Source organism: Tachysurus fulvidraco, chromosome 9 (assembly GCF_022655615.1).
Source record: "Tachysurus fulvidraco isolate hzauxx_2018 chromosome 9, HZAU_PFXX_2.0, whole genome shotgun sequence".
Classification (NCBI taxonomy): domain Eukaryota; kingdom Metazoa; phylum Chordata; class Actinopteri; order Siluriformes; family Bagridae; genus Tachysurus; species Tachysurus fulvidraco.
Genome location: NC_062526.1, coordinates 16,286,760 through 16,313,911, shown reverse-complemented (window position 1 = coordinate 16,313,911; position 27,152 = coordinate 16,286,760). Strand labels below are relative to the sequence as shown.

Below are 27,152 nucleotides of genomic sequence, written 5' to 3'. Positions count from 1 at the left end.
CAGGCAAGTTATTATCCACTTTCTTGAGAACTGGACTAAACAAATGTTTGTATTTTCTAACTGCCTTATTGTTGTATTATTACAAACAATGTGTGTACTGTGTAGCACAAGCAGTAAGTTAGTAACTGTTTACTTTCTTTCTACCAGGATTGACTAGTCGAGAAGCTTTATTATTTTTCTCAATAGCGCCTCCCAGTGGTCACATCATTTATATACTTGTAACAGCACGTTTCTAGATATGCAATTACACTGAAACCAATATACCTACAAAGTTATACTTGTATAATTTACATACATTTGTATATAGTCTAAGTGTATAAATTGTACTTTTTGTTTACTATAAACATATATTATATATATATATATATATATATATATATATATATATATATATATATATATATAAAACGATTTAATTGTTTATATGATCTAATGTTTATATGTATATATGATCTAATATGTATAATTCAGACTATTATTAAAACATTAAAGACAAATTTGAAGTGCTAGCTTATTTATTCCCAGACAACAGAATGTATAGGTTATGGACGTGTCTTTTTACAATAAAATGTCTTTTTAACGGAGAATCCCTTCTAGTGAGTTACCTCATGATTGATTGTGCCTGAGGTAAAAAAAAAAAAATAGAAAAAAGTCTAGTCCACTACGTAGGATGTAGAAGTCTGCCTAGTTGTGTTCTAAGTAGTGCACGTATGTAGTCAGTAAGAAGCCATGTGGAGGGCGGTGTCTATATTAGCTCTTGGCTAGTTGTCGTGAACGTTGACGCGTGTCGGCGACGTCATGACGTCGGGGTCTCCGACTCCGCCATGTTGTAGGAAATCTCAGAGATAAGCGTTTTAAAGCTGAACGGAGCTGGGAGGGACGAGTCAGTGCTATAGGCACACGGGCAGCGCAGAGTGGGAGGGTGTCTCTGGACCCTCTGTTTATTGACCCTCACCGTGTAGGTGTGAGAAACATTAACCCGGCGCTGAAGAGAGACTGAGAGAAGAGTTTGTGCGCGAGTTTCACATTCTGACTGGAAAAAAGTGGAAAATCGGATTAACGTTCAAGACCGCGTACCGAGCCTAATAATCTCGGTGCTCATTATACACAGAGAGCTGAATCTGGAGTTTAACATCATATAACTCTGCTGTTTTGTAAACCGCATTAATGACATCTGGGGGGAAAACCCGGCTTTCAGAGACATTAGTTTTCCCGCGAAAAAACAGCTGGTTACTATAGCAATTAGGTTCCAAATTAATCTGTCGAGTAATTACAATGTTCCTGACACCTGCATTCTGGACTTGGTCGCTTTGCTGACTAAATATATCTTTTTTTCATTATTATTATTATTTAATTTTTTTTTTAATCAAACTTTTTTTGGGGACAATCGAAGCAAAGGGAACATCTGGATAACAGGATAACAGCTCACGCTTCACATCACTTCGTGGGAAAATTAATTAGTGTAATTATCTAAATCTCAAGAAAATACAAAAAAAAAAAAAAAAATACAAGTGAAGATGTCGACCAAAGAACCGAAAGAAAAACAGTCGACCACTGAACGTATCATTAAAAGTAAGTTTATTTGACTCAAGCCAAAGTTAAAATGAAAATTTAAATTTTTTGTTTTCAGCTTAACATTTTGGCTTGTAGGTTAAACTAGATATACAGAGATATCTGTGAATCTTCTGTAGCTGTACAAATATACATAGTTCAAATATGTTGATCAACCCTGTTTTTGCAAATCATGTCCACTTTTCCAATGTCACTATGTACTTGTCATCTGTATGTTAGTTTTCAATTTGCTTAATTTATTTATTTGTTTTGAAACTGTTTTTTTTATAAACAGTACATCACCTGTACCTTCACACCTGCGTCTCTGTGTCCATCATGATCATGTTCAGTAAAGTATCATGTTGCTATGTGTTATGTTTTTAAATGCTTTATGATCACCGTCTGCCTCTAAAACCTCTATCAGTTTTTTCCCCCCCACCATGTAGTTCAGTTCTTCACATGCAGATTTTGACAGATTTTATATCTTAAATTTTGATTATGGCCTTGTTGGAAATATAGGGAACTGAACTATGTCATTTCTCTGTGTAAAGTCAGAACTTGATGCCACTTGTAGAAATAGTTAAACTGAATAATGAATAAATTGGCAGAATATCTTGTGTGGATGTCCACTATATCTTGATTTACCTTATACTAGTTGTGTTGTCCTGGTTTGATCCTGATCACTGGTTACTTTCTGTCTGGGGTTTTGCATGTTCTCCCTATGTGACAAGGGTTTCTTCCAGATTCTTCAGTTTCCTCGAATCTCTTAAAAAACATGTCTGTAGGTGGATTGCTTTGCTAAATTCCCCCAGAGTGTGATAGTGCATGGTGCTTTGTAATGTACTTGGGTCATATTCAGAAGTATTCCTGAATAGGATTCAAGGCTAAGGATCTACCGCACCCCTGATAAAGCAGTTATGTAAGTTGTCTGTATGAATGTAAGCTAAATTGCTTAATGCACAGGTTTTGTATGATCTTGTCTACATATACTTGTTTTTTTTCTTTGCCCCTCAATACACATTCGTCATTACAGTTTATGACATGCTATACATGGGATGGCAGGTTTACAGTATATGAGCATGATAAAAAAAAAAAAAAAACTGTTATTTTGAACAGGAATTAAAAAAACAACTATGGAGTAAAAAGTTTTTTTCATTTTTATTTTCAAAAATATCCATATATCATCCATATTATAGCATGGATAATACCAGCTCTCATATTCACTAGGACACTCAGACCTCATTAATTCTGACAGCCTGTGTTGGAAAAGTCCAGCTGGCTCCCAGGAGACCCCTTTTTTTGTATTTTCCTGGCTTTTTGGAAGATTTCACCCTTGGCCTTGTGTGGGGGCTTTGAGAATGTGTGGCTGAGAGAGAGAGAGAGAGAGAGAGAGAGAGAGAGAGAGAGAGCTGAGAGACAAATTTCATTGCAGATTTGGAAATCTGAAGGAGCCAGAAAATTGGAACGGTAGGTACTCGCAGGAAAGAAAGAAGAGAGGAATTTATTACTGGTTGCTGCCCAAGCCAGAACCACTCACTCCAAATTTAGTATTCTTGGCACTTAGTTATCAGATGTCTCTAAAGGCCTTGTTGAGCTTCATAAATGTTAGATTAGTGATGGACTTCAGTTCTGCAGCTCATTTTAGTTTTATTTGTCAAATGTTTCACATATTTCTGCTTTTTGTGGCTAATGAAATATTGTGATCTGGGCTTAAACAGTACATGTCTACAAATAGAAATAATAGGTGAAATTAAGCATTTTGAATTTCGCACACAACCTGAGACCTCCTTAAGTGTGGTGCTGTTCTTTTCATTTTTGAGTGCTTGACACTTCTAGACTCTATGTTCACACTGGTAGGGTGGCTTCAATATGTTGTTTTTAAAACAGGTTCAATCAGTCAAGATCCTTATGGATCTGTCTTAACTGATGGATTTCCCTATTGCTTATTTAATAAATAGTCATTGTTTTGGTAGGCATGCCGATATTCAGTTTGCCCTTTGGTTTAAAAATGTTTCCACAGTTAAAAAAGCTTGAAGACTTGTACAACAGCTGAACCCGTTGCAAGGTAGGAAAGATTGCTGCTGAAAGAAGCCTCTGTCATCCAACCACAGGTGTTTGGACTAATAACAGAGCACAGTTAAATCCAGGTGCATATTTGCCTTTTAAATATCCAGAATTCAGGCTGGTTCTCCCACCACATTGCCAGAAATGGATCTGTGTAGTGTATATAAACTGTATATGCTGGCAAGACAAAGCCACTTCTGTTCATGCAGAACCATCTGCTTCATAAAGCCCCAAACACTCCAGGGTTAGTGAATGTGTGCTAGTACTTGAAGACTGGAGATTCTCTTAATGCATATTCATGTCTAGATTTGTTCCGCTAGCCTTAGACTAGCCCCGCATCTATTCTTGTGAACCTCAGGGTGAGGATCCTCTTGCTAGCAACGTGAAACCTTAAAATAAACACACTGAACCTGGAATCCCCAGCTAATAGTGGCTTTGCCTAATCTCTACTTAGAGCTCATACCCAGCTTAGAGTCCATTTTCCCAGCCTTCTTTGTGGACCTGGGAGTGCGTACTATTTATTTTTACTCTTCCAGGGGCCAAAGCACAGTCCACGGAAGGGCGATGATGTTGAGGAGGCGTGTCATGGGTAACTCTTGTTTAGCCCACTTCCTTTCCAACATGGATAAAATGGATAGAACACAGTATGTGCAATAAATGGAATAAAGCTCCATATGCTGGCTATAATGGTCATCTCTGTTTCCATGCCCTTAGATTTGCACTTGGATGACTTGTTAAGCTGTGGGTATTTAAGGAGCTTGTGACTGTGCAAGTGGATACACTTCCTGTTTTCTGTGTTCCAGACTAGATTTGTTGTGTCTGACTGAGGTTCAGATATTGATACTTGTTTTGTCAGCATTCATTAAAATGGTGCAGTTAGAACTACAGTAGTATGGTTGATTTATGGTGAAGTCTTTTTGTACTTTGATGGTTTACTTTTACAATTATGGAAGAAGTTTTCAGTTTCCAGTACTTTATACATGCTTTATACAGTCGCCAAATTTTATATTCATGGAAAAATCATCATGACAGAGGAATTTGCAGTATGCATTATGCAGTATATTTGTTTAAAACTTGACTTTTTTGTTATTAGGGAAAGACTATTGTTGCTATAACATTAAAACCCAATACTGTGCTGCCAATACAGCTCTGACCTGTAGAAGGATGGACTCCACCAGACTCTACCAGAAGATATGCTGCGCTATCTGGCACTAAGATGTTAGCAGCAGGTCCTTTAAATCCTGTAAACCGACCTCCATGGATCAGATTTGTTTGCCCAGTACATCTCATAGATGATTGATTTGATTGAGAAATGAAAGCTTTGCCCTGAAAGGGAGTACTTGGTCTACCACAGTGTTTAGGTAGGCGGTACGTGTAAAAGTAACATACACATGAATGCCAGGACCCAAGGATTCTCAGCAGAACATTGCCCAGAGTATCACACTGCCTCCCCCGGTTTGACTTCTTCTTATAGTGCATCCTGGTGCCACCTCTTCCCCATGTAACACATGATGTAAAAGAAAATGTGATTCATCAGACCAGGCTACCTTTTCACTTTGGGCGGTAGGCAAGCGTCACTATGCAGTATATGATGTTATATTATGAAACATCTATGAGATTAGTCTATTTCTAGACATTTTTTTCTAATCCCAACCCTATGTGCTATAGGTATGTAATATCTATAACAGCTTGTGTATAGCTATTTGAATTACTTGAAAAAATTTTCTACATTCAACATATTGCTTTTTGCTAGGGTATTGCTTTTTTTTGCAGTGAAGACATGCGTTATCTGAACAGACCTGCACTGATTTACGTTGCCTTTTTTATTTCCCCCTTTTTGTGTTTGAACTTTTGTCATGTCAGATAACAGAATCTGGTGATAAACAGTTGTGAAATGTGCATTGTTTCCGTAGTTAGTCACAGAAACAATACTGCATAAAAACAGCTGTAGAGAATTAAGATTTGGGTTGAACTAAAGACCTGAAGAGATCCTGTCATGAAACACTGAGTTCAGTGAATAATTATCTGATATGTGTATGCTAGAGTAATGCAGGGTTTGGCTTCAGTCCAATGGCTTTGGGATGCTGTTTCCTGAGGTCATGCCCTTGTTTCCAGATTTTGGAAACTAATTTACACTTATTAATGATATTTGTAAGATTTATGCTTTGGCTTTCGCTAATGCTTGGAATGCTGATAGTTTAAAAGGTACCACTTAATAACCCTTGGTCTTGGGAAGTTCCAGTTATATTTCAGAATCAAGGGTGCACCTGGAGCGCTTCTTTTTTGAAAAAGCTAAATAAAATAAAAAAGATATTCAGATGCCTTTGAAGACCGTGGAAAGAATGAATGGTCTGAGAGAGGACAATTTCCAGAAATGAAGCCTTCTACCTTCCTCAGGCACTGTATCCTTCACATATTTGAGGTCCTGCTGTTATAGGATCAGTCACATTGTCTGTTTTAAAGAGCAAATCATACTTTTTGCCTGTTTAAGTTACATTTGGTGTTGCGGAACGTCCAAAAAACAGGTTTGTTCTTGTGATTGGTCTTGAAATTGAGGAGCCAAAAACAAATGCTGCTTGTCATGTTTTGAGAAACTGCAAAGCGTAAACTTCTCTTTCCCGCAGATCTTCCTGTGGTGTAAAACCTACAGCTTTCCTTCAGATTGATACAAAGTGATGATTCTCCTTCCAGAAACATTAAACAAAACATCTCGTTACAGAAAAATGTAACATATCACCTAGCATATCAGCAGAGAGTGGGAGATCTTTGCTAAAATATACGCACTTTGCTTAATCTTTAGACAAATCAAAGGTGAGAGTCTGCATTTGATTTGTGTAATCTGTGCTGGTGTGGAACACACAGTCTGTTGTCTAAAGTGTGGATTGCTATCCCTTCATACATCCTCAGCCTACTGTTTGACTGATTCACCAGATTGATTTTGCTTTGATGTAGCTGGGTAGGGCCAGGGAGTCTGACAGCGCTCAGGCGGGTTTCGTGCTCTGCCACTGACTTTCCCTGTAATTTCCATCACGCTCCTGGAGACAGCTGACAGAACGAGGGAAGAGCTGTCAAGTGGTTGGCTCCATTGCGACTCTCGGCATCACGAAGCAGACGAGGACTCCCTGCGAATGCCAGCTGCTGCCGAAAATCATCCAACATGAATCCATAACTCTGGGACTCATTATCAGAAACTTCAAGCAGTCACACAATATGCAAAATGCATCTGGTGGTTTTACTTAAAACTTAAAAATTTTGATTCTTAAGATACCTTTGTGATAAAAACTGTATACAGGAATGTTTGCAGGCATACCAAATTTGAGTTGATTACCAAATGAATCTTGAGGTTTGACTCTGCATGTTGACTCTGCATGTTGATAGACATTGGGGTTCAGTTGAGAGATTAGACAAAGAGTAGCTCCAAAACATCAGTGATTGATATGCATGGGATTCCAATAGCTTATAATATATTCATTATTTTATATATATATATATATATATATATATATATATATATATATATATATATATATATATATATATATATATATATTCATCTGAACTGTAAAGAAGTGTAGCATTATAGCAAAATGTTTTTGTATAGTGTTACTGATTATGTAGTAGAAACATATGCTGGAACTTGTATGTCATATGGCTGACGCAGCACATACTGTAATTGGATCTAAAAAAAATAAGTGTTTAATGGCTTGTTTGCTTGTTTTTAGTCACTCTAGTTGAACAAAAATAACCTTTCCACTTCTTTTTCCGTCATTGAACACTGAAAAATACAAAGAGTAGATTTCATGTGAGCTAGCATCTGACAACAATTATGTATTACTCTGTAATGGAAAATTGGTAAATGTACTTTGAGGACTCAGTAAAGCCACCCCCTCTCTCTGCATACCCAGCTTTTCTGTGTCTATCAAGCAGAATTTATTCTCTGTGCCCCACTACAGGCGTGCCCCTTCCGCCTCACCAGCGGCTCAGCATGAAGGAGCTGTTTGTGAGCGGCAAACCCAACACGGAGCTGCTGAAGAGCCACTTGGTGAAGGAGGGCCGTGTAGAAGAAGAAGTTGCCTTGCGCATCATTAACGAGGGTGCCAGCATCCTGCGCCAGGAGAAGTGCATGCTCGAGGTGGAGGCGCCCATCACCGGTGAGAAAGTTGTGAAATAAGATATAAAGAGAATATCATTTCAGGTTCTGATAGTCCTGATAGGTCCTATAGTCCGGTAGGCAGCAGCTACAATATGGTCAAACGTCTTTGGTGTGTCTTGGTCTTTTACCTCCCACTGAATCAGACTGCAAGTTGGCAGGTGAGTGAGAAGAAGACCATGGTCGACCAAGTTCTGGGGCAACATCTGATCTTGTTTTCTATGTGATCTGACATTTCACATTAGGTTACATACAATAATTTTACGCAAACGCTTCGGTTTTTCTTACGTTTCTGTCTATAAAGCTCCAGAGAAGGCAAACGACCTTCTCATCAGCCCTCATGAACCAGAGTTCAATTTTAAACACCCTACATTTCATTTTAATTATGGATAATAAATCTAATCTAGAGAGTAATCAAGGATTTCAGGGTTTTCACTACAGTACACAATCTGGCCGGTGCTTTTTTTTTTCTGCAAAACTATCTGGTGCTATTTCCTAGATGTGAGCCATCATTACAATCTCCAAATTATATTATTACCATTCATATATCTTAGCACTTTTTAAACCCCAGACACCATTTTTGTTTCTAAGTTACAAACTGATCTATGATGTTAGTATGTTAACTAATGGTGTGCTTAAATTCACTTTACTGAATGCACACAGAAACACGATGAAGCCTTCAGCAATCCATCAAAACTGAGAGATGACACACTTTCTGACATTTCACTCACTCTCACCCAGAAAAGCTGACAGCTCTGAACCCCCCAGAAAAAAATTGAGACATGGATATTTATAACACCCAGCAAATCTTTTACAATCCCAAGATGCATTTTTTCTCTCTCCATGCAATGCTGATATTTCTTACTGACGTGACACACTGGAATGTGAGACACTTCAGATGGGATACACGTTTGCCTCCAGTACCTTTTGTTGCTAAGTGACGGCAGCCTTGTCAGTATAGCCCTGATGTAAGAAGGTGTGCGGAGGTGTGAGTCTTCACCGATTCTTTTCTACACACACTTCTGTTTTTAATGCCAGACTCAATTCACCTGTCTCAGAGGAGGCTGGGTATATATATATCTATATTTTGTTGTTGTTTCCCCCCCCCCACATTTCTCTCAGTGGAGATAACTGACAAAATTTTTGATAGTTATGTTCCAAAAGATACATATTATCCGCTGATGTTTAAAAATATTTTTTTCTCCTGTGTGTGTACAGTAGTTAGCAAGAAATAAAATAAAGAGCATATTTGTATAAGGTGTTAAAACACATGCAGTGTGTCATTTTGTCAGGTTAATTTATTTGCCTTAATTTTACATTATGTTTGTAATGTTTTTATTATTATGCATTATTATAAAGTAACATTTTATTGTGTTTATTATATATGCACTGTATAATATATAATCTGCATATGCAATCAAATTGACTCTTTATTTTTGATTTTTTTCACTGATAATTTTTTTTAGTATGTGGTGATGTCCACGGGCAGTTCTTTGACCTCATGAAGCTTTTCGAGGTGGGAGGATCACCCGACAACACGCGCTACCTCTTCCTCGGTGACTACGTTGACAGAGGTTACTTCAGCATTGAGGTCAGTGTCTGATGCTAGTGTAATTTTCTTGCACTGCTATATGTCGTTCTTACTCTTTCTTTAATTGTTTATATGTAGGTACTATTATAGTGTAAACTCTGGTCGATGAACCTTTGGAGGCAGAAATTTTAAGATATTTTGACCTGCTTGCACGACTTTGTACAAAACTGTCCTCTGTTTGTTTGTTTGTTTGATTGATTGATTAATCTTGCGCATCAACATGTGACCTGATTGGTCAAGACATTCAAATAAAAAAGCTGTTAATTTCTCATGAAATGTTTGGAAGTGGTATTTTGAACAAAAACACTGCCAGTGGCAATAGTGGACATGTTTCCTGGATTGCAGAAGGGTTCAAAACCTGGGGTGGGTTTTGATTTCGGTGATGTCACTGCTCCAAATGTCAAACATGAAAGTAGCTGATGTAAAGAGCATGGTCTGAGGTCACTTTAGTGGACCACACATACTTTCCAATGATCAGTTAAACTGTTGGCTAGATAGGAAAAGCATATTTGGTGACCAACTCGTCCTTGGGGAACTAAAAGGATTCCTTTCAATAGTACAATGTTGTTATATTATTGTTTAACTGAAGAACTTTTACAGATGGTTTAGATGCTAGAAGTAGGGCATCATTTTAGCATCCTGTAATACCAGTGTTCTCACCTTGAATACACATTATTGTGTTTGGTTTGATTTGACTGTAACATTATGAAGAAATTCATCAAAATATTACACGGTTTATTCTGGTCTCATGGTGTTTCACCAAACCGAAGCAGATGTAGTAGGGGTCAGCAGCTGGATCCAGAAATGCTGTAGAAGAATCATCATAAATATAGAATTGCTGTAGGAAGAGATTACAATTTAGAAAAAGTCTTGGAACTAGACTGTAAAAATGAACCTGATTTCTAAAATGGATTTGCCAAAGGAAGAGCAAGGGGTTCAGTGTGATTTCGGAACCAATTTAGGTGTGAAGAACTGAAGTGTACAAGTAATTCAGTACTGCACAAACACATTGGGCCTCGTTTATCAAAGATATTAAACAGATTTATCTAGGATTCGTTCATAGGAGCATTTCTACAAGAAATTTGGTAATTCAATTCTCATTCACGGCATCGACTAAAGACATATTCAGCACGAAAGAAATCATATGAAAGCAAGTCAACATAAATCCATCATTTAGGAAAAGAAAAACAAGACCGGTGATTCATGCTTCTAGTAACGCTAGATTAAAGTAATTAGGGAAAAAATATTAACAAACGACTAATCAGCCATGTCTCAATCTGTAAGGTGCTGTTTACACCGTAGATTTTATTGTATGCTCCCCAGAGAGATTTTCCCCTTTTCACATGCTGTAATGCTGATTAATAATATATATTTTTATTAACTTCTACTTTCAAGTAAGTGTTTTCAGCATCTTTTCAGCTCTTGCCTTTTATGTAGTTTTGTACGCATCGCCTCAGAAAGCAGCCATGCCGTGTAATTTAAGCCTGCTAATTATAACCGTGATTGGTTCATATAATTACAAAGAAAAAGAAAATCAACATTTCAGAAATATCTAAAAGATCAGTAGTGAGGCTCTCGCTTCTGAAAGCTTATAGGAACACTTGAAAAACTTGGACCATGAATATCCACACACTGCACTTACAGTAAGGCGCTTGGCTTTTAGTCTTTTTTTTTTTTACACACCTATTTAGTAAATGTGTGTGCATTCCTGCTCCATGTAATTGCTTGATGGACATTAATGGATCAGAGGAGCAAATGGCAGTGAGGGAAAAATTCTATTCTCTCTCTCTCTCGTGTTTAATGAGCGACACAGTTTATCCTAATTTTTCCTTCTGTGCAGTGGTGGACACACCCACACACTCGTTCCTAGCTCTGAGCCCCAGTTCCAGGAGTTCAGTTGCTACTTGGCTGACATGGGTTTTGTTTTTCCTCCTACACTTGAGCAAAAAGGAAAGAGAGAGAGAGAGAGAGAGTGTGTGTGTGTGTGTGTGTGTGTGTGTGTGTGTGTGTGTGTGTGTGTGTGTGTGTGTGTGTGTGTGTGAGAGAGGGAGAGAGAGAGAGAAACTGGCTTTCTCATTACCTTCCTCTCATTCGGGGGGGGTATGGCCAACGTTACCTGAAATTTTCCGCTCATTCTTCTTCATGCGTAGGCTGAAGTAGCGACTCTCCATCTAGCCCACACACACACACACACACACACACACACACACACACACACACACACACACTGTGTCTCTCTCGCTAGCCTTGTCGTCTATTATTTCAGATGGCATTTGAGTCTGCACCTGCCGTCCTTGGTTACCTCGGCAGCATGTCCTCGCCGATTTAAGTACAGCACAGGGAGCTGCATGTTAATAAAATGTCAGGAGGGTGCTAAACGGGAGTCTAATGTGACTCCCAAAGCATGGATGTATATGACTGTCCTGCAGATTAGCTTCCCGCTGTCCCTCCTCTTCTCAAGAACCATTTGCATCGCCAGGATTTAGTCAGCAATCTGTGAAACTTAGATGGGTAAATTAGGCAAAGTGCTCTCTCGGGATAGATCGTCATGTGGGCATTTTATTATTGCAGTTTTTCTTGAACACAATGACCATCTGGGTTATTTTAATGAGAAGAAAATGCCCAATTGTTATAGGCAAGGAAGAGGACAGTAAGTGTGTAACAATGTTCCATTTTCATTTTGTTGATTTTTTTTTTTTTTTTCCAACCTGCCATCATCATCACCACCCTTATTTTGGAGTACAATAAAGGCTTTATTCTTAAAAAATTAAATATTTTAGACTATTAAAGCCAGTGCTAAGAGAGAGGAAGGGGCGGAGGAAAGAAAACAGATAAGCAGAGGGGGAAAATTCTGTTTAAGAATACATTTTAAAAAGGAGAGACAAATCAAACACAACACAGGAACAGCTTTGTGGGTGGTTTAAAAAAAAAGTATGTGATGTTGAAATCAAAGTGTTTTACCTCAACATGGGACCAACATCATTATTGCGAGTCACCTAAAGATGGTTTTAACGCCTTTGCTGTTTCACACAAGCAGTGACACAAGCAGATGAGAAGGCTTGCTTAAAAAAACAATAACCCTACTGTTAGGAGCTCACATGCTGGTATTACAAAGATACCACAGCAATCTGTGGCAAAGAGGCCAAACTGGCCATGCTCTATGGGTGGTAGGGATTTTCTCTCTTCAGGTCATGTATACAGAAGTGGGCAGATTGTGCTTTCCTCCGAGTGTGTCATAAGATGCAGTTTGTTTGCTTTACATGCCTCTGAGGAAGCCTTCATCCTTTCCAGTTGGCAGTTGTTCTATGATCGAGGAGAGCTGACTGGTGGGTGGGAAATGGCCAAGACCCAATTAGGAAGGAAATAAGAAAAAATAACCCTCATTCGTTGCCTGAGGCACACCCCTGTGTGAAGAACATGAACAGGGAATTAATCGTTGTGTGTTGGTGTCAGCCTTGTTGTCAAGCCTCTGAACAAAGCTGTCTGAATCTTCCTTCCTTCTTTCCTTCCTTCCATTCACCCTTCCTCCATTCCTTCTTACCTCCATTCCTTCCTTCCTTCCTTCCTTCCTTCCTTCCTTCCTTCCTTCCTTCTTTTTGTGTTATGTATTGAATCAATTATGGGCCTATCAGAATTCGGTCATATCTCTCTGCATGTGCTCCGTCTCATTCGCTGTCTGTCTGCAGTGTGTGCTTTTCCTGTGGGCGCTGAAGATCAACCACCCAACCACTCTCTTCCTGCTCAGAGGCAACCACGAGTGCCGGCATCTCACAGAGTACTTCACCTTCAAACAGGAGTGTGAGTGAGTGCACTACACACAAGGGCTTCTGTGTTAGAGATTCTACACACACCGCACACTTTAATAGGAACACCTGCACCCCTGCGTTTAAAGGTGTTTGGAGGCAGCATTCGTATTGGACACATATTTATTTTTAATTGTGCATTCTCAGGTTCATTTTTTGTCAGACATTAACCACAAGTTATGCAACAGATCGTCTCATTCCAGAAGCAGCTCTTGGCTGTGGAAACGAAAAAAAACAAAAAAAAACATGTACAGTCCTTCAAATAAACAAGGCAGGTCTGCTGTGAACAGGAAGGGAAATGAGGACAGAGAAAAGAAAGCAGTCCTTTGTGTGTAAAATGGACAACTCTATCGTTCATCCGCAGCAGCAGCGACGGCGGTTTTTCGGCTCGGCCCCTTTGCATAACAAAAACCCTGCTCTCGGTGTGACCTTGTTGTGGGCGGATTTTAATAAAGCAGAAGCTTCTGAAAGCAGGAGCAGACACTACAGCAATAATAAGCTTAATAAAGCGCTGAATGAGCATTACACGTAACTGATAATGAGGACTAATTATGCTCATCTATGCCAAATTGAATAGCAACCCACTGTTAGCTCATGTCTCTGTGCACCGCTGCTTCGGTTCTAGCCTTGCAGAGACTCCTTCAGGCTTTATTTTTGGGATTTTGACTCACAGACTTTTGAAGTCCTGTTTGGACACTATTGTGTGATGGTTGGCATTAAATGGTCTTATTGTTACAAATCTTCAATCATCAAACTGTGCGCAATGTAAAGGATAATAAACACTGGGCTGCCCTGAGTAATCAGAGTAACGCTGAGGATGATTATTTTACTAAAATATTGTTTTATTTCTGTTATACCACAGCAATTTGCCAGCGAATGAATTTTTTATTTTTAGTTGACCCACTTTATCCATTTATAGTTTCTGTTATCACTTTCATTAGAACAGCTGTAAACATTTCCATCACCAAAGTTACTTTTTTTTTTTTTTTTACCTTTTTTTAGAACTGACACTGGAGACTCCTTCTATAAATGTTCAATAAACATCTACCTTCAAAAATTCTATAGGTTTTATTTATTTTTTAATCTTTGCTGCCTCTGTTAGAAAAAAAGAATGAGCGCTTTGGGTTAATCAGTCAGAATTGCGAATTCGACAGTGCCAGTGACCTAAAGGAGAATAATTATATTTCAGTGTTCTAGAATAAATTGTTAGTGTTATAGAGTAAGAATAGTAATAGTCTTCTGTTTAGTCCAGTGTAGTGAATTGTGTAACACAGGGAAGCATTTTGTTCAGAACAGATGTGATTTCTTCAAAGACGTGAGTAGAAATGTCACAAGACTCTGAGCTCCTTATTATACTTCAGAGACAGAGACGGCGCTCTTTCCGTTATATAACCTCACACGCTCTCTGATGCTGTCCACCCACACCTTATTTTTGTCTTGGCAGGTAAAATCAAGTACTCCGAGTGCGTGTACGACGCATGCATGGAAGCGTTTGACTGTTTGCCCCTCGCCGCTCTCCTTAACCAGCAGTTCCTCTGCGTTCACGGAGGCCTTTCGCCCGAAATCAACTGCTTAGACGACATTAGGAAAGTAAGTAACTAATTAAGAAGTGGCTTTTTTAATGTTAATTTTTTAATGTGAAGCTAAAGAAGAGGAAAAACGAAGAGGATGTTCTATTTGCTTTATAACAATACAGGAAGAAACAATTCCAAGAATATATTCAGCCGACGATCCAACAGATGATTTTGATGTATTAGTTTAATAAGGTGCAGCTCAGTGTTTATTGCAGTTCTCTACACTTCAATATGATAAATTACATTTCTCTTGAGGTGAGTAGACTAAAATTCATGGAATATCCTCCTATTTTTTTACAGCTTTAGTGACAGTATTATGGCAAATTATCCGAGTATTAATTAGGAGATGATTCAAAAACTGTCTAGACTGCTCGGCTGATCAATGGCCCTGAACCATGAAACACCATGAACTGTGTTTTGATTAGTTTTTCGTTAGCAGAATACTTGCTCAAGGGGATTTACAGACCTTCATTGTGTCGTGAGGATACTTTTTGAGGATAAAAAGTTAATTTTTAAAGGTTTGATTTTCTTTCAGGGGGCACGGTGGCTTAGTGGTTAGCGCGTTCGCCTCCCACCTCCAGGGTTGTGGGTTCGATTCCCGCCTCCGCCTTGTGTGTGTGGAGTTTGCATGTTCTCCCCGTGCCTCGGGGGTTTCCTCCGGGTACTCCGGTTTCCTCCCCCGGTCCAAAGACATGCATGGTAGGTTGATTGGCATCTCTGGAAAATTGTCCGTAGTGTGTGTGTGTGAGTGAATGAGAGTGTGTGTGTGCCCTGTGATGGGTTGGCACTCCGTCCAGGGTGTATCCTGCCTCGATGCCCGATGACGCCTGAGATAGACACAGGCTCCCCGTGACCCGAGTAGTTCAGATAAGTGGTAGAAAATGAATGATTTTCTTTCTTTCTGTCTGTCTGTCTGTCTGTCTGTCTGTGTGTGCAGTTAGACAGGTTTAAGGAGCCGCCAGCGTTCGGGCCGATGTGCGATCTCATCTGGGCCGATCCGGGCGAGGATTACGGCAGTGAAAAGACGTCTGAGCACTTTAACCACAACTCGGTGCGAGGCTGCTCGTACTTCTTCAGGTGAAGACAGTGTGATAACGATTTGTGTCATTTTGTGAATTTTTGGTCATCAGGTCCACAATACAACCTTAATAATAAATTTAAACATAGCTTCAAGCTGTGTTTCAGGGGGGCAAACACTTTTGTCCCCAACATTTGATGAAGTGATAAAGGAAGTCTAGAAAGCACTGGGGTCATCAAGCCTTGTTCCTCAAGCTGTTGATGAGGTATTGCCTCACATCCTGTTGTCCATAGTGAAATGAACTCTATGCTAAATTGTTTAACACGCTAGCTGCCATGTTATGTTTGGTGTCAGTACTGAGATGTGTCCTCGTTTCCTCCTTGGTGGATTAGTCTGCAAATTCGTTTGCAGGTTACTGATGGTTGGTCATATGATGATACAAATTTTGTAATAGATGAAAAGAAAATGGAAACAGTGGAAGTTTTTTACATTTCAAAAAGGCAGACTTGGCGTTTGCTCTGTGGAAAAAACATCCATCCACAATTCTTAGAATCATGGTTTGTTTGGGTTGGTCTCATGGTGCAAGTCTCACTTGGTGTGTTCCAGGCAGTCATCTTTGGTGCTTAGCCTCCTAATTACTTGATAATGGTGCACAAACCACCACTGTAATAAAACAAATTGCCGACCCCATGGTAGGAGACTGAATGTAATAATGTACATGAGTCATGACTGTACCCAGTTTAAATCTCACCATTTTTAACACAATGATGACAAAGTCTGCGAAAGATTCACTCGCAGCCCGCTAGACTCTGTCATTACATCCTTGAGTGGAAATCTCTGATTCAAGACTGGCTCCTGGAAACAAAGTGTTGACCTGTTTCCCGCAGGTGTGTGTGGTGTGTGTGGTACGTATGTGTGTGTTTTGGTTTAGCCTCAGCAGCCTAAATGTAGGTTTTGCTTGAAGGTGTTTAATACAGCTGTGGATTTTTGATTAAAGTTTTTTCTGGCATGTCTGGAGACTAGGACAGACTTACAGTAGTGGCAAAATTTAGCATGTGAAATTTCTTCATTCTTTCAGTTATCCTGCTGTCTGTGACTTTTTGGCGAACAACAATCTGCTGTCAGTGATAAGAGCACATGAAGCCCAGGATGCAGGGTAAGGGTGTATGCGAGAGTGTGTGTGTGTGTGTGTGTGTGTGTGTGTGTGTGTGTGTGTGTGTGTGTGTGTGTGTGTGTGTGTGTGCGTGTGCGTGTGCGTGTGTGTGTGTGTGTGTGTGTGCGAGTATGTGTGTGTGCGCGAGTGTGTATGTGTGTGTGTGTGTGTGCGAGTGTGTGTGTGTGTGTGTGAGTGTGTGCGAGAGTGTGTGTGAGACGTTCTGGTTTGCTGTTTGACTTGAACTACATTCCATTTTAATCTTTAACTAGCCAAATAGACGTAATTGACAGATCTGAGCTCATTTCTGTTGGCAGTGTTGAACATGTGGGTGTTTGTGGTGGGTGTGTGTGGTGGGTGTGTGTGAGAGAGAGAGGCAGAGAGAACACATGACTGTCACAGCTATAAAGCAACCTGTTTGTTCCCCCTTTACAGGTACAGGATGTACAGGAAAAGCCAGACGACTGGCTTCCCCTCATTAATCACCATTTTCTCTGCTCCTAATTACCTCGACGTGTACAACAACAAAGGTAACAACATTCACCAACACTTACACATCTGTGCTGAACCTGGCTCAGGAGACCTTGTACAGGAGATCACGCTCGTATATTTTATTTATTTTTTTTCTTTTTATTTACAGCGGCAGCTAGGAGAGCTAGAGATATGTTCTTTCTTTGCAACAAAGTTACATCATGTTCTCAAGTTGTCAGGAACATACACACAAGATCGAACGAAAGAGACAAAAAAAAAAGCAGTGTATTCGTAAATAGATCAAATCACGGTGCAGAAGCTCTGTACAGTTACCAAAAGTGCCAAAGTTGACATAGAAATGTCTAGACAAAATAAAAAAGTAACCTTCATTTAAAAAGTACAGGCTGTGTGTATTCAGAGTCCGGTTACAAACCTGCTTCTGTTTAAGTTTAAATGGATTTGTGATTGTGCAGCTCATTTTTGTGTAGTTCACATCTTCATAGATCCTCAGAGTCAGGGTTCTTCTGTAGTGCAGTTCTGTAGACCAACATCTTTAAACACAAGTCATTTATTTGAGCACCCACAAAACAACAACAACAAAAAAAAAGATTAGAAAATGCGGACTGAAGAATGGTGTAGCATTCTTTTTCTTTGCTGTAGCCTTAAAACATTTTAAAAAGCATTTAATTATGAAAACTGAAGCACCACTACGGTGATATATCAATGAGAAAATGAAGTGGAATTGTGTTTTATTGAATTACATTACTGTATGTGTACTTGATCCAGTGCTACCTATTATTTTACATTATATATTTTTTTATATTTGTATATGGGTAATAATTGTTTGTTTTGTTCAGTTTGCTTTTGGGTTAAGAAATCTGCTCACAGATTGATGAAGAAAAAGGTCCTTGAGTTTAACAAGATTAAGATCTTCCAGTGATCTTTTTTATGACTTGAAATAGACGATACTAATAATTATAAAGTCACATCTGGAATTTCTGTCATGCAAACTAACTGATTGGTGCATTTTTCTTCAACGTAGCTGCTGTGTTGAAGTACGAAAACAACGTCATGAACATCCGGCAGTTTAACTGCTCTCCCCATCCGTACTGGCTGCCGAACTTCATGGATGTTTTCACGTGGTCGCTGCCCTTTGTCGGTGAGAAAGGTATCGGCACGTTTCATCTTCCACGTCGGCTAGAAACTCAACTCGGTTTTCACACGTCAACAATTTTAACCTGTGCATGAAGAGACCTTCTGAACGAGCTGTTGCTATAGAAACAAAACATGTTACAACAAGGGTTTATTTAAGCCCTATACATTGTGAACCTGTGATTTAAAATGTTATTAAGAGAAGGCTGCTCTGTGTGTCCTCAGTGACTGAGATGCTGGTTAACGTGCTGAACATCTGCTCGGACGACGAGCTCATGTCCGAGGGAGATGACCTGTGTGAAGGTACCTGATGGATGAAGAACATCTGTCCTGCATTACACATCACTCTGTAGCCATTTTACCAGGATTTGTTTAATGTAAAAAATGTTCTTGTGTAGCCATGTGCCAGTATGTGACATCACAAATATTTTATTGAAGACAAAATACAGGTTCCCTTTATGGTAGGCTACCTAGATAGGGAGCGTGTTTAGGGTCTTCCACTATGGGGTAAATGATTTAGATACAGAGTTGGTGTGTTATGACAGTAATATGTTTGTATGGTGTGTGTGTGTGTGTGTGTGTGTGTGTGTGTGTGTGTGTGTGTGTGTGTGTGTGTGTGTGTGTGTGTGTGTGTGTGTGTGTGTGTGTGTGTGTGTGTGTGTGTGTGTGTGTGTGTGTGTGTGTGATTTCAGGTGGTGCACCAGCAGCTCGTAAGGAAGTGATCAGAAATAAAATCCGTGCCATCGGCAAGATGGCCAGAGTTTTCTCTGTGCTCAGGTCAGTCACTAGTTTTCTGAGTCGTTTCCTTCAGTTAGATATGGAACAGGTTGGAACCGGATCATTTCCATTTAAATTCAATAATAAGAAATTAAATGAAAAGGTAAAATAGGTCACATCTGCTTATCTTCGTATCAGCTGCATTTCCTCGTCTGTCCGATCCCTGAGGATGTTCTGTGCGGCGTTTACGATTCTGGGAATCGTCTCAGATCTGGATGCGGTTCCCTCTTAGTCCTCCATCTGGGAGAGAGGCCTCCTTGCCAAAATGGGGCACGGAGATGTAAATAGAATTTACTGTTTAGAAAAGTAGTGTGCTGCACACAATGGACTTTTGTCTGAAATCGTGCGCACACATACATGCTTGTCTATTAGGAATAGTGATGCAGCATCGGTGAGTCATGAGTGAAAGTAGCTGTGCATAATTAATTGCATTAGAAATAACTGTGGAGAGAGAGGAGGAGGGTGGAGAGGAGAGGAAAATAGAGGAGGGTGAAGAGGAGAGAAGAGAAGACAGAGGAGAGTGGAGATAGGGGGAGAGGAGTATGGAGAGGAGGAGAGAGGAGAGGAGTATGGAGAGGAGAATGTAGTGGCAAGGTCTGGAGAGAAACGATCGTGTTGTGAAATCTTTTGTCTCCTTTTTCAATGACGATCTTCAGGATGTTCAGATTACCATTTATCCCTCTTTAATCACGTCATGCTAATTGATTTTGTTGGATTCAGTGAATGTAGTGCTAATGAGGTGTGTGTGTTCTCTCTTAGAGAGGAAAGCGAGAGCGTTCTGACCCTTAAAGGGCTGACACCAACTGGAACGTTACCTCTGGGAGTGCTGTCTGGAGGCAAACAGACCTTACAGAACGGTTAGTGTGTGTGTGTGTGTATGTGTGTGTGTGTGTGTCTGTGTGTGTGTGTTAGAGTTCATTAATCACACATTAAGCTTCAGAGCTAATTAAAACTTCACACAAGTAGCTGGCCTCATATTTTTACACTAGACATGCTGATGATGTTAATAAATTTTGACTGGAAATTTCCAGATTATTACTTTGATCAAGACACTGAATGATCATAATTCTATACTGTTTGTGTTTTATATAATTAACAGACATTTTAGTATTGGGTTTTTGGGGGTTTTTTCTTTCAGTTTTTTCATTGTTTTACTGAAACAGAAAAATTTTAATTATAAAGTATTAAAATATTTTAATTTTTTTATCTTTGAGATTTTTTTATTCTTATTTGTTACTTCGAGTAACACTTGCACACATTATTGAAATATTGTGTGTGTGTGTGTGTGTGTGTGTGTGTGTGTGTGTGTGTGTGTGTGTGTGTGTGTGTGTGTGTGTGTGTGTTTGAGAGAGAGAGAGAGAGAGAGAGAGAGAGAGAGAGAGAGCGTGCGTGTGTAATAATTTTGATGTAAATTTACGTTTTTGTCAGAAGGCGTTATAACACATACGGCCACTAGAGGGCGGATCGGAGCCAAACAATTTCTGCTCATCGGATATTTGATTATTTGGGACAGGTTGTACACACACGGTCTTGATTTCCACCGATTATCATGAACCGGAAGTCAGAACAGCTCACTATTGTAACCTTAAACAACAACTTTATTCTCTCTTTAAATTAATACAAGTAAATGATGTTAATCCTCAAAAAAGAATATGGTGCTAAAGAAAAACTATTCATTCTCTCATAAATTTCTTGCGCACATAGTCCTGCGCAAAATCATTCTGAATTTTTATTAGTACGTTGTTTATGTTTTTGTTTTGGTTTTCAGTTCATTTTATTTATCTTTATTTTTGTGCAAGCAGCTTCCAAATGTTGTGTAGTTTGTTCCTTTTGTAAACGCTTTTTGTTTATTTATTGAATTCCAAATAAAAAAGTGTTAATAGAGAAAACATCGGTGTTTAACACAAATGTGGACTGACAGTAATACTGGCAGCTCTGTTAAATATTATTCCATGTAAAAATAAAAATAGCTTTGAGCTGTCACACACACACACACACACACACACACACACACACACACACACACACACACACACACACACACACATGCAGATTTAGAGTATGTCTTGCATATTCTCTTGCAGAATATTTTCACACTGTCACTACAACAGAAAATGGTTGTTGGTAGTTCTTTCAATATGTTGGTAATGTTGGTAGTTCTAGTATTTCAATGGCTTTGTTAACTAACAGCCATTTCCTGTTGTAATGATGTGTAAATAATCTGTAACACGTTCTCTCTGTCTCTGGACACTTCATTTAGAGAACTTAGTCACATTATACTTAAAAATGACTTTTGAAAAGAGGGTGTGGCCAAAGGGTTAAAAAGAAATCATTTAATAACATCAAGTGATAATCATTTGCACGTCTGCTGAGCGGTTTCTGGAAACCTTTTTATGTATATTTTACTTAACTGACTCTTGCTTGCTTTGGCTTGTGTTGATCCCTAAACCTGATGACTCACAGCTCTTTCTTTTCTCTGCTCTTGGCTTCTCGCTAACGCAGCCACGCTGCTGGCGAAGGAGGGCAAAGGTAATCTCTCGTCCCACCCGTGGCCTCGTCTGTGCTGTCTCGTGTCTCAGTGTGTTGTGCTGTTATTGTCGTCTTTCCCTGTGCTTGTGTGTGAAAATCAGAATAATCTCTGTCCATAAACGGACACATGTTGTCTAGTTTCAGTATTCAGTACTTAACCTATAATATTGAACTACTAATACTAACAATCACCGCTGATTTCTATTTGGATAAGTAGGAGCATTGTATTTAAGGAAACACCATTTAACCATAAATATATTAATGTAAAAAAAAAAAAATGATTTAGCACTAAAAATGAGCAATCATTTTGTAAAAAAAAAAAGGTAAAAAAAAAGTTTGTTTAAGCATTTTCAATGCAGTATTTAACATTAAAGCAGCAGCAGTTTGTAATTTTTTAAGTAATTCAAATTCAACACAATACCTCAAGTGTATTATTACATCACAACATTCTGATCGTTATATTGCTTTGCTCTCTCGTTCTGCATTTAGCTAATAATAATAAGCAAAGAAATTTGGGAATTTCTGGGAATGATGAAGGTTGATTTGTGACTGGATAAGCAGGAATTGGAGCATTGGCTTTAATGAAATTTACTATTTAGCTGTAAATGAAATATATTATGTGGCTTCTGCTAAGCTGGATTTAAAATAAGTGCCACCTAAATAATTAGCTGCATGAAAGCCAACTTGATACAATATCATATGCTGTATGATATCATGTATGATACTTGAAGAAAACAGTTACAGTACTGTATGTCAATAATGAAAATGCACGTAAATATAAAAAACGATTATATGCTACGTATGACCATCTATAGCTGTGCAAAGATCATTTAGAACAGTAGCCAAAAGGTTTGTCATTATTTTATTTAATGTTTAGTAATTCTAGAAATTCAAAATATATCACTGAATTTTTGGGAAAAAGAAGGAGAAAAGTTCTGTTAAAATGACAAGCTTAAAAACAAAAGCATTTGAAGATAAACAAACAAAAAATATCTAAATTAATTAAATTATTATTAAATGATCTAACAGGAGAAAAAAGGACACGTATTTAAAAAAAGAATCATTTAAAAAAAAAGGTTCACAAATAAAATATTTGAATCGGTTTGAAATTTAATGAAAATTTAAATAGAGCAAAATATCTCGAGTGGATGATGACATCACAACATCAACATTCTAATAATTATATTGCCAAACCCTCTTTCATAGTTCATCTTATTTTAACTTTAATAATAAAGTCCCGAGAAAAGAAATTTTGGGGTTTCGTGCAGGAAATGGTGAGAATGTGTTTGGCACTAATTCACTTCCTCTTCAGAATTATTCACCCTATGCAACAGTCTGCTCGGGCCGGGCTAATTCCCACGCAGTGCTTTGATTGGTGGAGGAGCGGTGTCCTCTTAGCGCTGGTTATTTTCAGCCTCTAATCTCGTTACGTCAGCGCGCCAGAAAAAGAGTTGCCATAATCTTACACACACACACACGCACACAACCACACACACACACACACACACACACAAACAAACACACTTTTATCACACATATCACACACACTGCAGGCATGGAGTGTTAAGAGTGTCACAGCAGGAAGCTCCTGAGTCATCGGGATGTGTGTGTGTGTGTGTGTGTGTGTGTGTGTGTGTGTGTGTGTGTGTGTGTGTGTGTGCGTGTGCGTTTGCGTGTGTGTGTAAGATTATGGCAACTCTTTTGCATTTCCATTTGACTCTGAACTGCATTTTCTTTTCCTTGCCTGTAGTATCAGCTGCAGGTTTCTGTCTGTGTTTTAAGCGATGGACAAATCATCATGCATTACTGTACAAAATGCGAACTGACTAATAAATGCTGACTGATTTGTCCATCCTTGCTGAATGCTCGTGTTTTGTGTTACCGGCTCTTGCATGCTGCTTCTGTGACTAAATCCAAATGGTCTCCTTCTGTTTAAGAAGAGGTGTGTCCCAAATTGCATACATACTGTACTGTATGCACTGTTCTAGTATTGTATAAATAGTGGTAGTAGTTGAGTCCCCTCATGTTGCACTTGTTCAAGTGAAAAGTCTTGTTCATGTGGAAGACTTGTTCATGTCGAAGTCATGCTCACAGAAGGGCGGAGCTAACAGGCACTCACTCTGATGCTGGATAAGAAAAAAATTTCAAGATGACTGAGAAACACTCCGGTGGAAAAGGCGTCTTATGAACTTCTTTAAAATTAGCTTATGTTGTGTGAATGTTTTAAAAATTCAACAGATTCTGTAAAGGCGTGCATTCCATAACCTTGTCACTGGCCATTGACATCAAAAAATCATCCGCTATATGCAAGTGTACGTTGTGCAGGGTGTAGCATGTCATTTGGGACGCAGCTGTGGAGTTAGCATGTTTTTGTGTGTTTGTGTCCAAAAGCTAAGACGTTATAACATGGCTAAAATGCCTGGACATGTCATGAATGGAGTCAAAGGTCGTTTGTACATCCGGACTTCACAGACCATGTTCAGAATATTTAGACGATGTAGTGAACTGTTGTGTCTTAGATTTGAGATCGTTTTCTTTGTTAAAGATGCAGCATTTAGCTCGCTGATCTCTCTTATCATTTTGTTCAAACAAGTCATTTCTTATCTCCTCAGCCATTCAAGGTTTCTCCCCAACACGGAAGATTCGCAACTTTGAGGAAGCGCGTGGCCTGGACCGGATAAATGAACGCATGCCACCGCGAAAGGACGGCCAACGTGCTCTGGGAACAACCGTGACAGAGAAAAATGGCACAGATGGGACGGTGTAGGGAACTCCGCCCGTCTCTTCCTCCTCAACCTTCATTGCAGTGTTTGATCTCTCTCTGATAAGCTCTACGGAAACTTCTACATTAATGGAGAATCGAGGACCCGTGACTCAAGCGGGAGAAAGAGAGAGAGGGAGGAAGGATGAATCACTCACCACTAACGAGATTGTATTTGTTAAAAAAAAAGTGTTGAATATTAGATGCATGTGCTAGCAGTGTTTCCGTAGATGGATCTTCGAGACGCTCCGGATCTCCTTCCGGTTTCCCCATCAGACGCCATATGATTATGTGTCCTCTGTTAACCCCATCGATTCTCACCGTATAAAAATGGTGAGAAGATAATTCCGATCAGAAGAAGATTCGGTCTTTTCTGCTTTTTTGTCTTATGTTTACGGTCGGGTTGCTTGGCAAGGGGTCACATGATTCCAGGCAATTCTTTAAATCTTTACATGTGGTTGTGCTTGTTTAAAGCTGTAAGGAAGTGTTCCAAATTCCCAGTTTTATTAGGAATTCTAACCCATGCCGGAGGACATAAGAGCTGATTAAAGAGTAGTGAATTGATTTATGATAGCTATATTCCACCAAAAGCTTTTAATTAACAGCTCCGTTTTTCATTATTAATTTATTTAACTGCCAGTGGCTGAATTTTTTTCCACGTATCAAAGGAAGAATAAAGCCCTCCAAAACCAAAGACTGTCAGGAAGACGGGATGTTTGGATGGCTTTGTTTCTGCGTCTTGGTTGTAGCTTCTTAGTCAAATGGACTGTGCTAAACGCTGAGGCATTCCCTTTAAAGACGTATAGAGAATCAAAAAATCCAATCGAAACATGTCCCTAGAGCCAAAACCCGTGTTTTTTGTGCAAGAAGTGATGATGTCCTGGGAATCAGCGCTTTATTTTAACACGTGTGTGTGAGTGTGTGTGTGTGTGTGTGAGTGTGTGTGGGTGTGTGTGTGAGTGTGTGTGTGTTGTGTGTGTATGGTAAACTTTCTCAAGTTGGGTCTTTAACACTACACAAAGCTTGTAGTGTTGAGCCGAGCACCGTCTCTCTTAAATACTGACTCTTGAGGAGAAATTTGCATTACGATTTTCTACAAGTTTGCTGATTGCAATTCGGAAAAATTTTGTAAAAAAAAAAAAAAAAAAAGAAGAAAAAAAAGGATCACCGTGAGCGTTGAGTTCCATCTCTTTTAGAGACACATGTCAAATTCTCTACTTAAATTACTTTGATGGTACTGTATCTTCAAATTTTCACGTGGTGATCGCTGCTCTTGTGCTGTATTAGAGTCTGTTCTTTTGCCGTGTTATTGGATAGAAGCAGGAGCTCATCCCATCAGCACACTATACCTCCTCACTCCAGAGTGGCTGATGGGGGAAACATTCGTACAAGCTTTGATTTGTCGATATTTGGACTTTGATTTTAAGTATTTTGTCTTTTAGAGTTGGACTTGTTGACTTGGACTGAAAATGCTGTGTACCTCCTGTGTCTGCACGAAGGAGTCAACAAATGATTTGATCTGTGTCAGTTTTATTTGGGGCTTGAAATCCTGCGATTAATGTTTTTACCCTGAGAAAATTCACTTCATTTTTTTTTATAGCACTTTCTACAATGGGCCTTGTCCCAAAAGCATTTTATGGAAATCTATGGGCGTTTTTACACCTGGTCACTTAATGTGTTTTCTCTGATCCGATAGCTATCTGATTTTTTAAAACTGTTCCATTTACATTAGGCCACATAAATGCGTCTTGGCGAATCGGATATCAATCCGATCTTTCTACTCCCGCCCAATATGCAAATATATTTTACCTAATTTACGGGGTAATTGAAATGGAACACGCTTTGGTGTATGCGCTTTTCAGAATGCAATCAAAAAAAGACAAAAAAAACTTGTTACGATGGTTATGCTACAAAAAAACAACCCTGCATGTCGTCCATGTTATTTGTTTGTATAGCGCTGATGTATGTGACTTGAACAACCACATTCATTTACACGTGTCCAGTTTCATCTGAAATGCGTCCCAGATCACCTCCTGAAGTGGTTTGAACGATCGGATTTATATCCGTCTTGAAAACGTTTGTGGGGGCATTTAGACCTGGTCTTTTTACGATCGGATAGCTATCGGATCACAGAAAACGCATGAAGTGACCAGGTGTAAAAAGCCCCTATAGTTGTATACAATAAAGACAGACTTGAAAATCTCTTACATTCAACTCCATTACAGAGCATTCTTTTGGCCATGGTTGTTCTTCTCAAGGGTGTAAATTAGATGCTTAGCTTCATAACGTGTATGGTTAATTCCGTACGTTTAGATAATTATCTTAGCTACCTTTTTTTGCCTCTTCAATCCAGGCAAACCAATAAAAAGATATGGGGATGTTAGCACACTGCTAGTTGTTGATAAATCCTTCATTCCTCAGGCTCCAGTCAAACATTTTAGAAGCTTTTGATTAAGTGTAGATTTCTGATTGTTTTCAAGGTTCAGGTTCAGGTCGAAGCTGAGTCTGACGTTACTGCCTGCATAATGAATTCATTTCCAAAAAACAATCTGCACAAG

At 39.1% G+C, this 27,152-nt stretch overlaps 1 protein-coding gene across 2 annotated transcripts; it reads left to right on the top strand.

Moving 5' to 3' along the window:
• The first annotated feature begins 774 nt into the window (after positions 1-774).
• On the top strand, positions 775-26,374 carry ppp3cca (protein phosphatase 3, catalytic subunit, gamma isozyme, a). 2 transcript variants are annotated; one of them, XM_027140618.2, is made up of 14 exons: positions 775-1,572; positions 7,569-7,766; positions 9,232-9,356; positions 13,043-13,154; positions 14,604-14,749; positions 15,671-15,810; positions 16,830-16,907; positions 17,340-17,434; positions 18,418-18,543; positions 18,753-18,830; positions 19,220-19,304; positions 20,064-20,161; positions 21,807-21,833; positions 24,446-26,374. In XM_027140618.2, the coding sequence occupies exons 1-14, from the start codon at positions 1,518-1,520 to the stop codon at positions 24,598-24,600; spliced, it is 1,518 nt and encodes a 505-aa protein (XP_026996419.1). In that variant the 5' UTR covers positions 775-1,517; the 3' UTR covers positions 24,601-26,374. The 2 variants fall into 2 exon arrangements, with proteins under 2 accessions (XP_026996419.1, XP_026996427.1); XM_027140626.2 differs by lacking the exon at positions 21,807-21,833 and having other exon boundaries at positions 778-1,572.
• Positions 26,375-27,152: the final 778 nt, after the last annotated feature.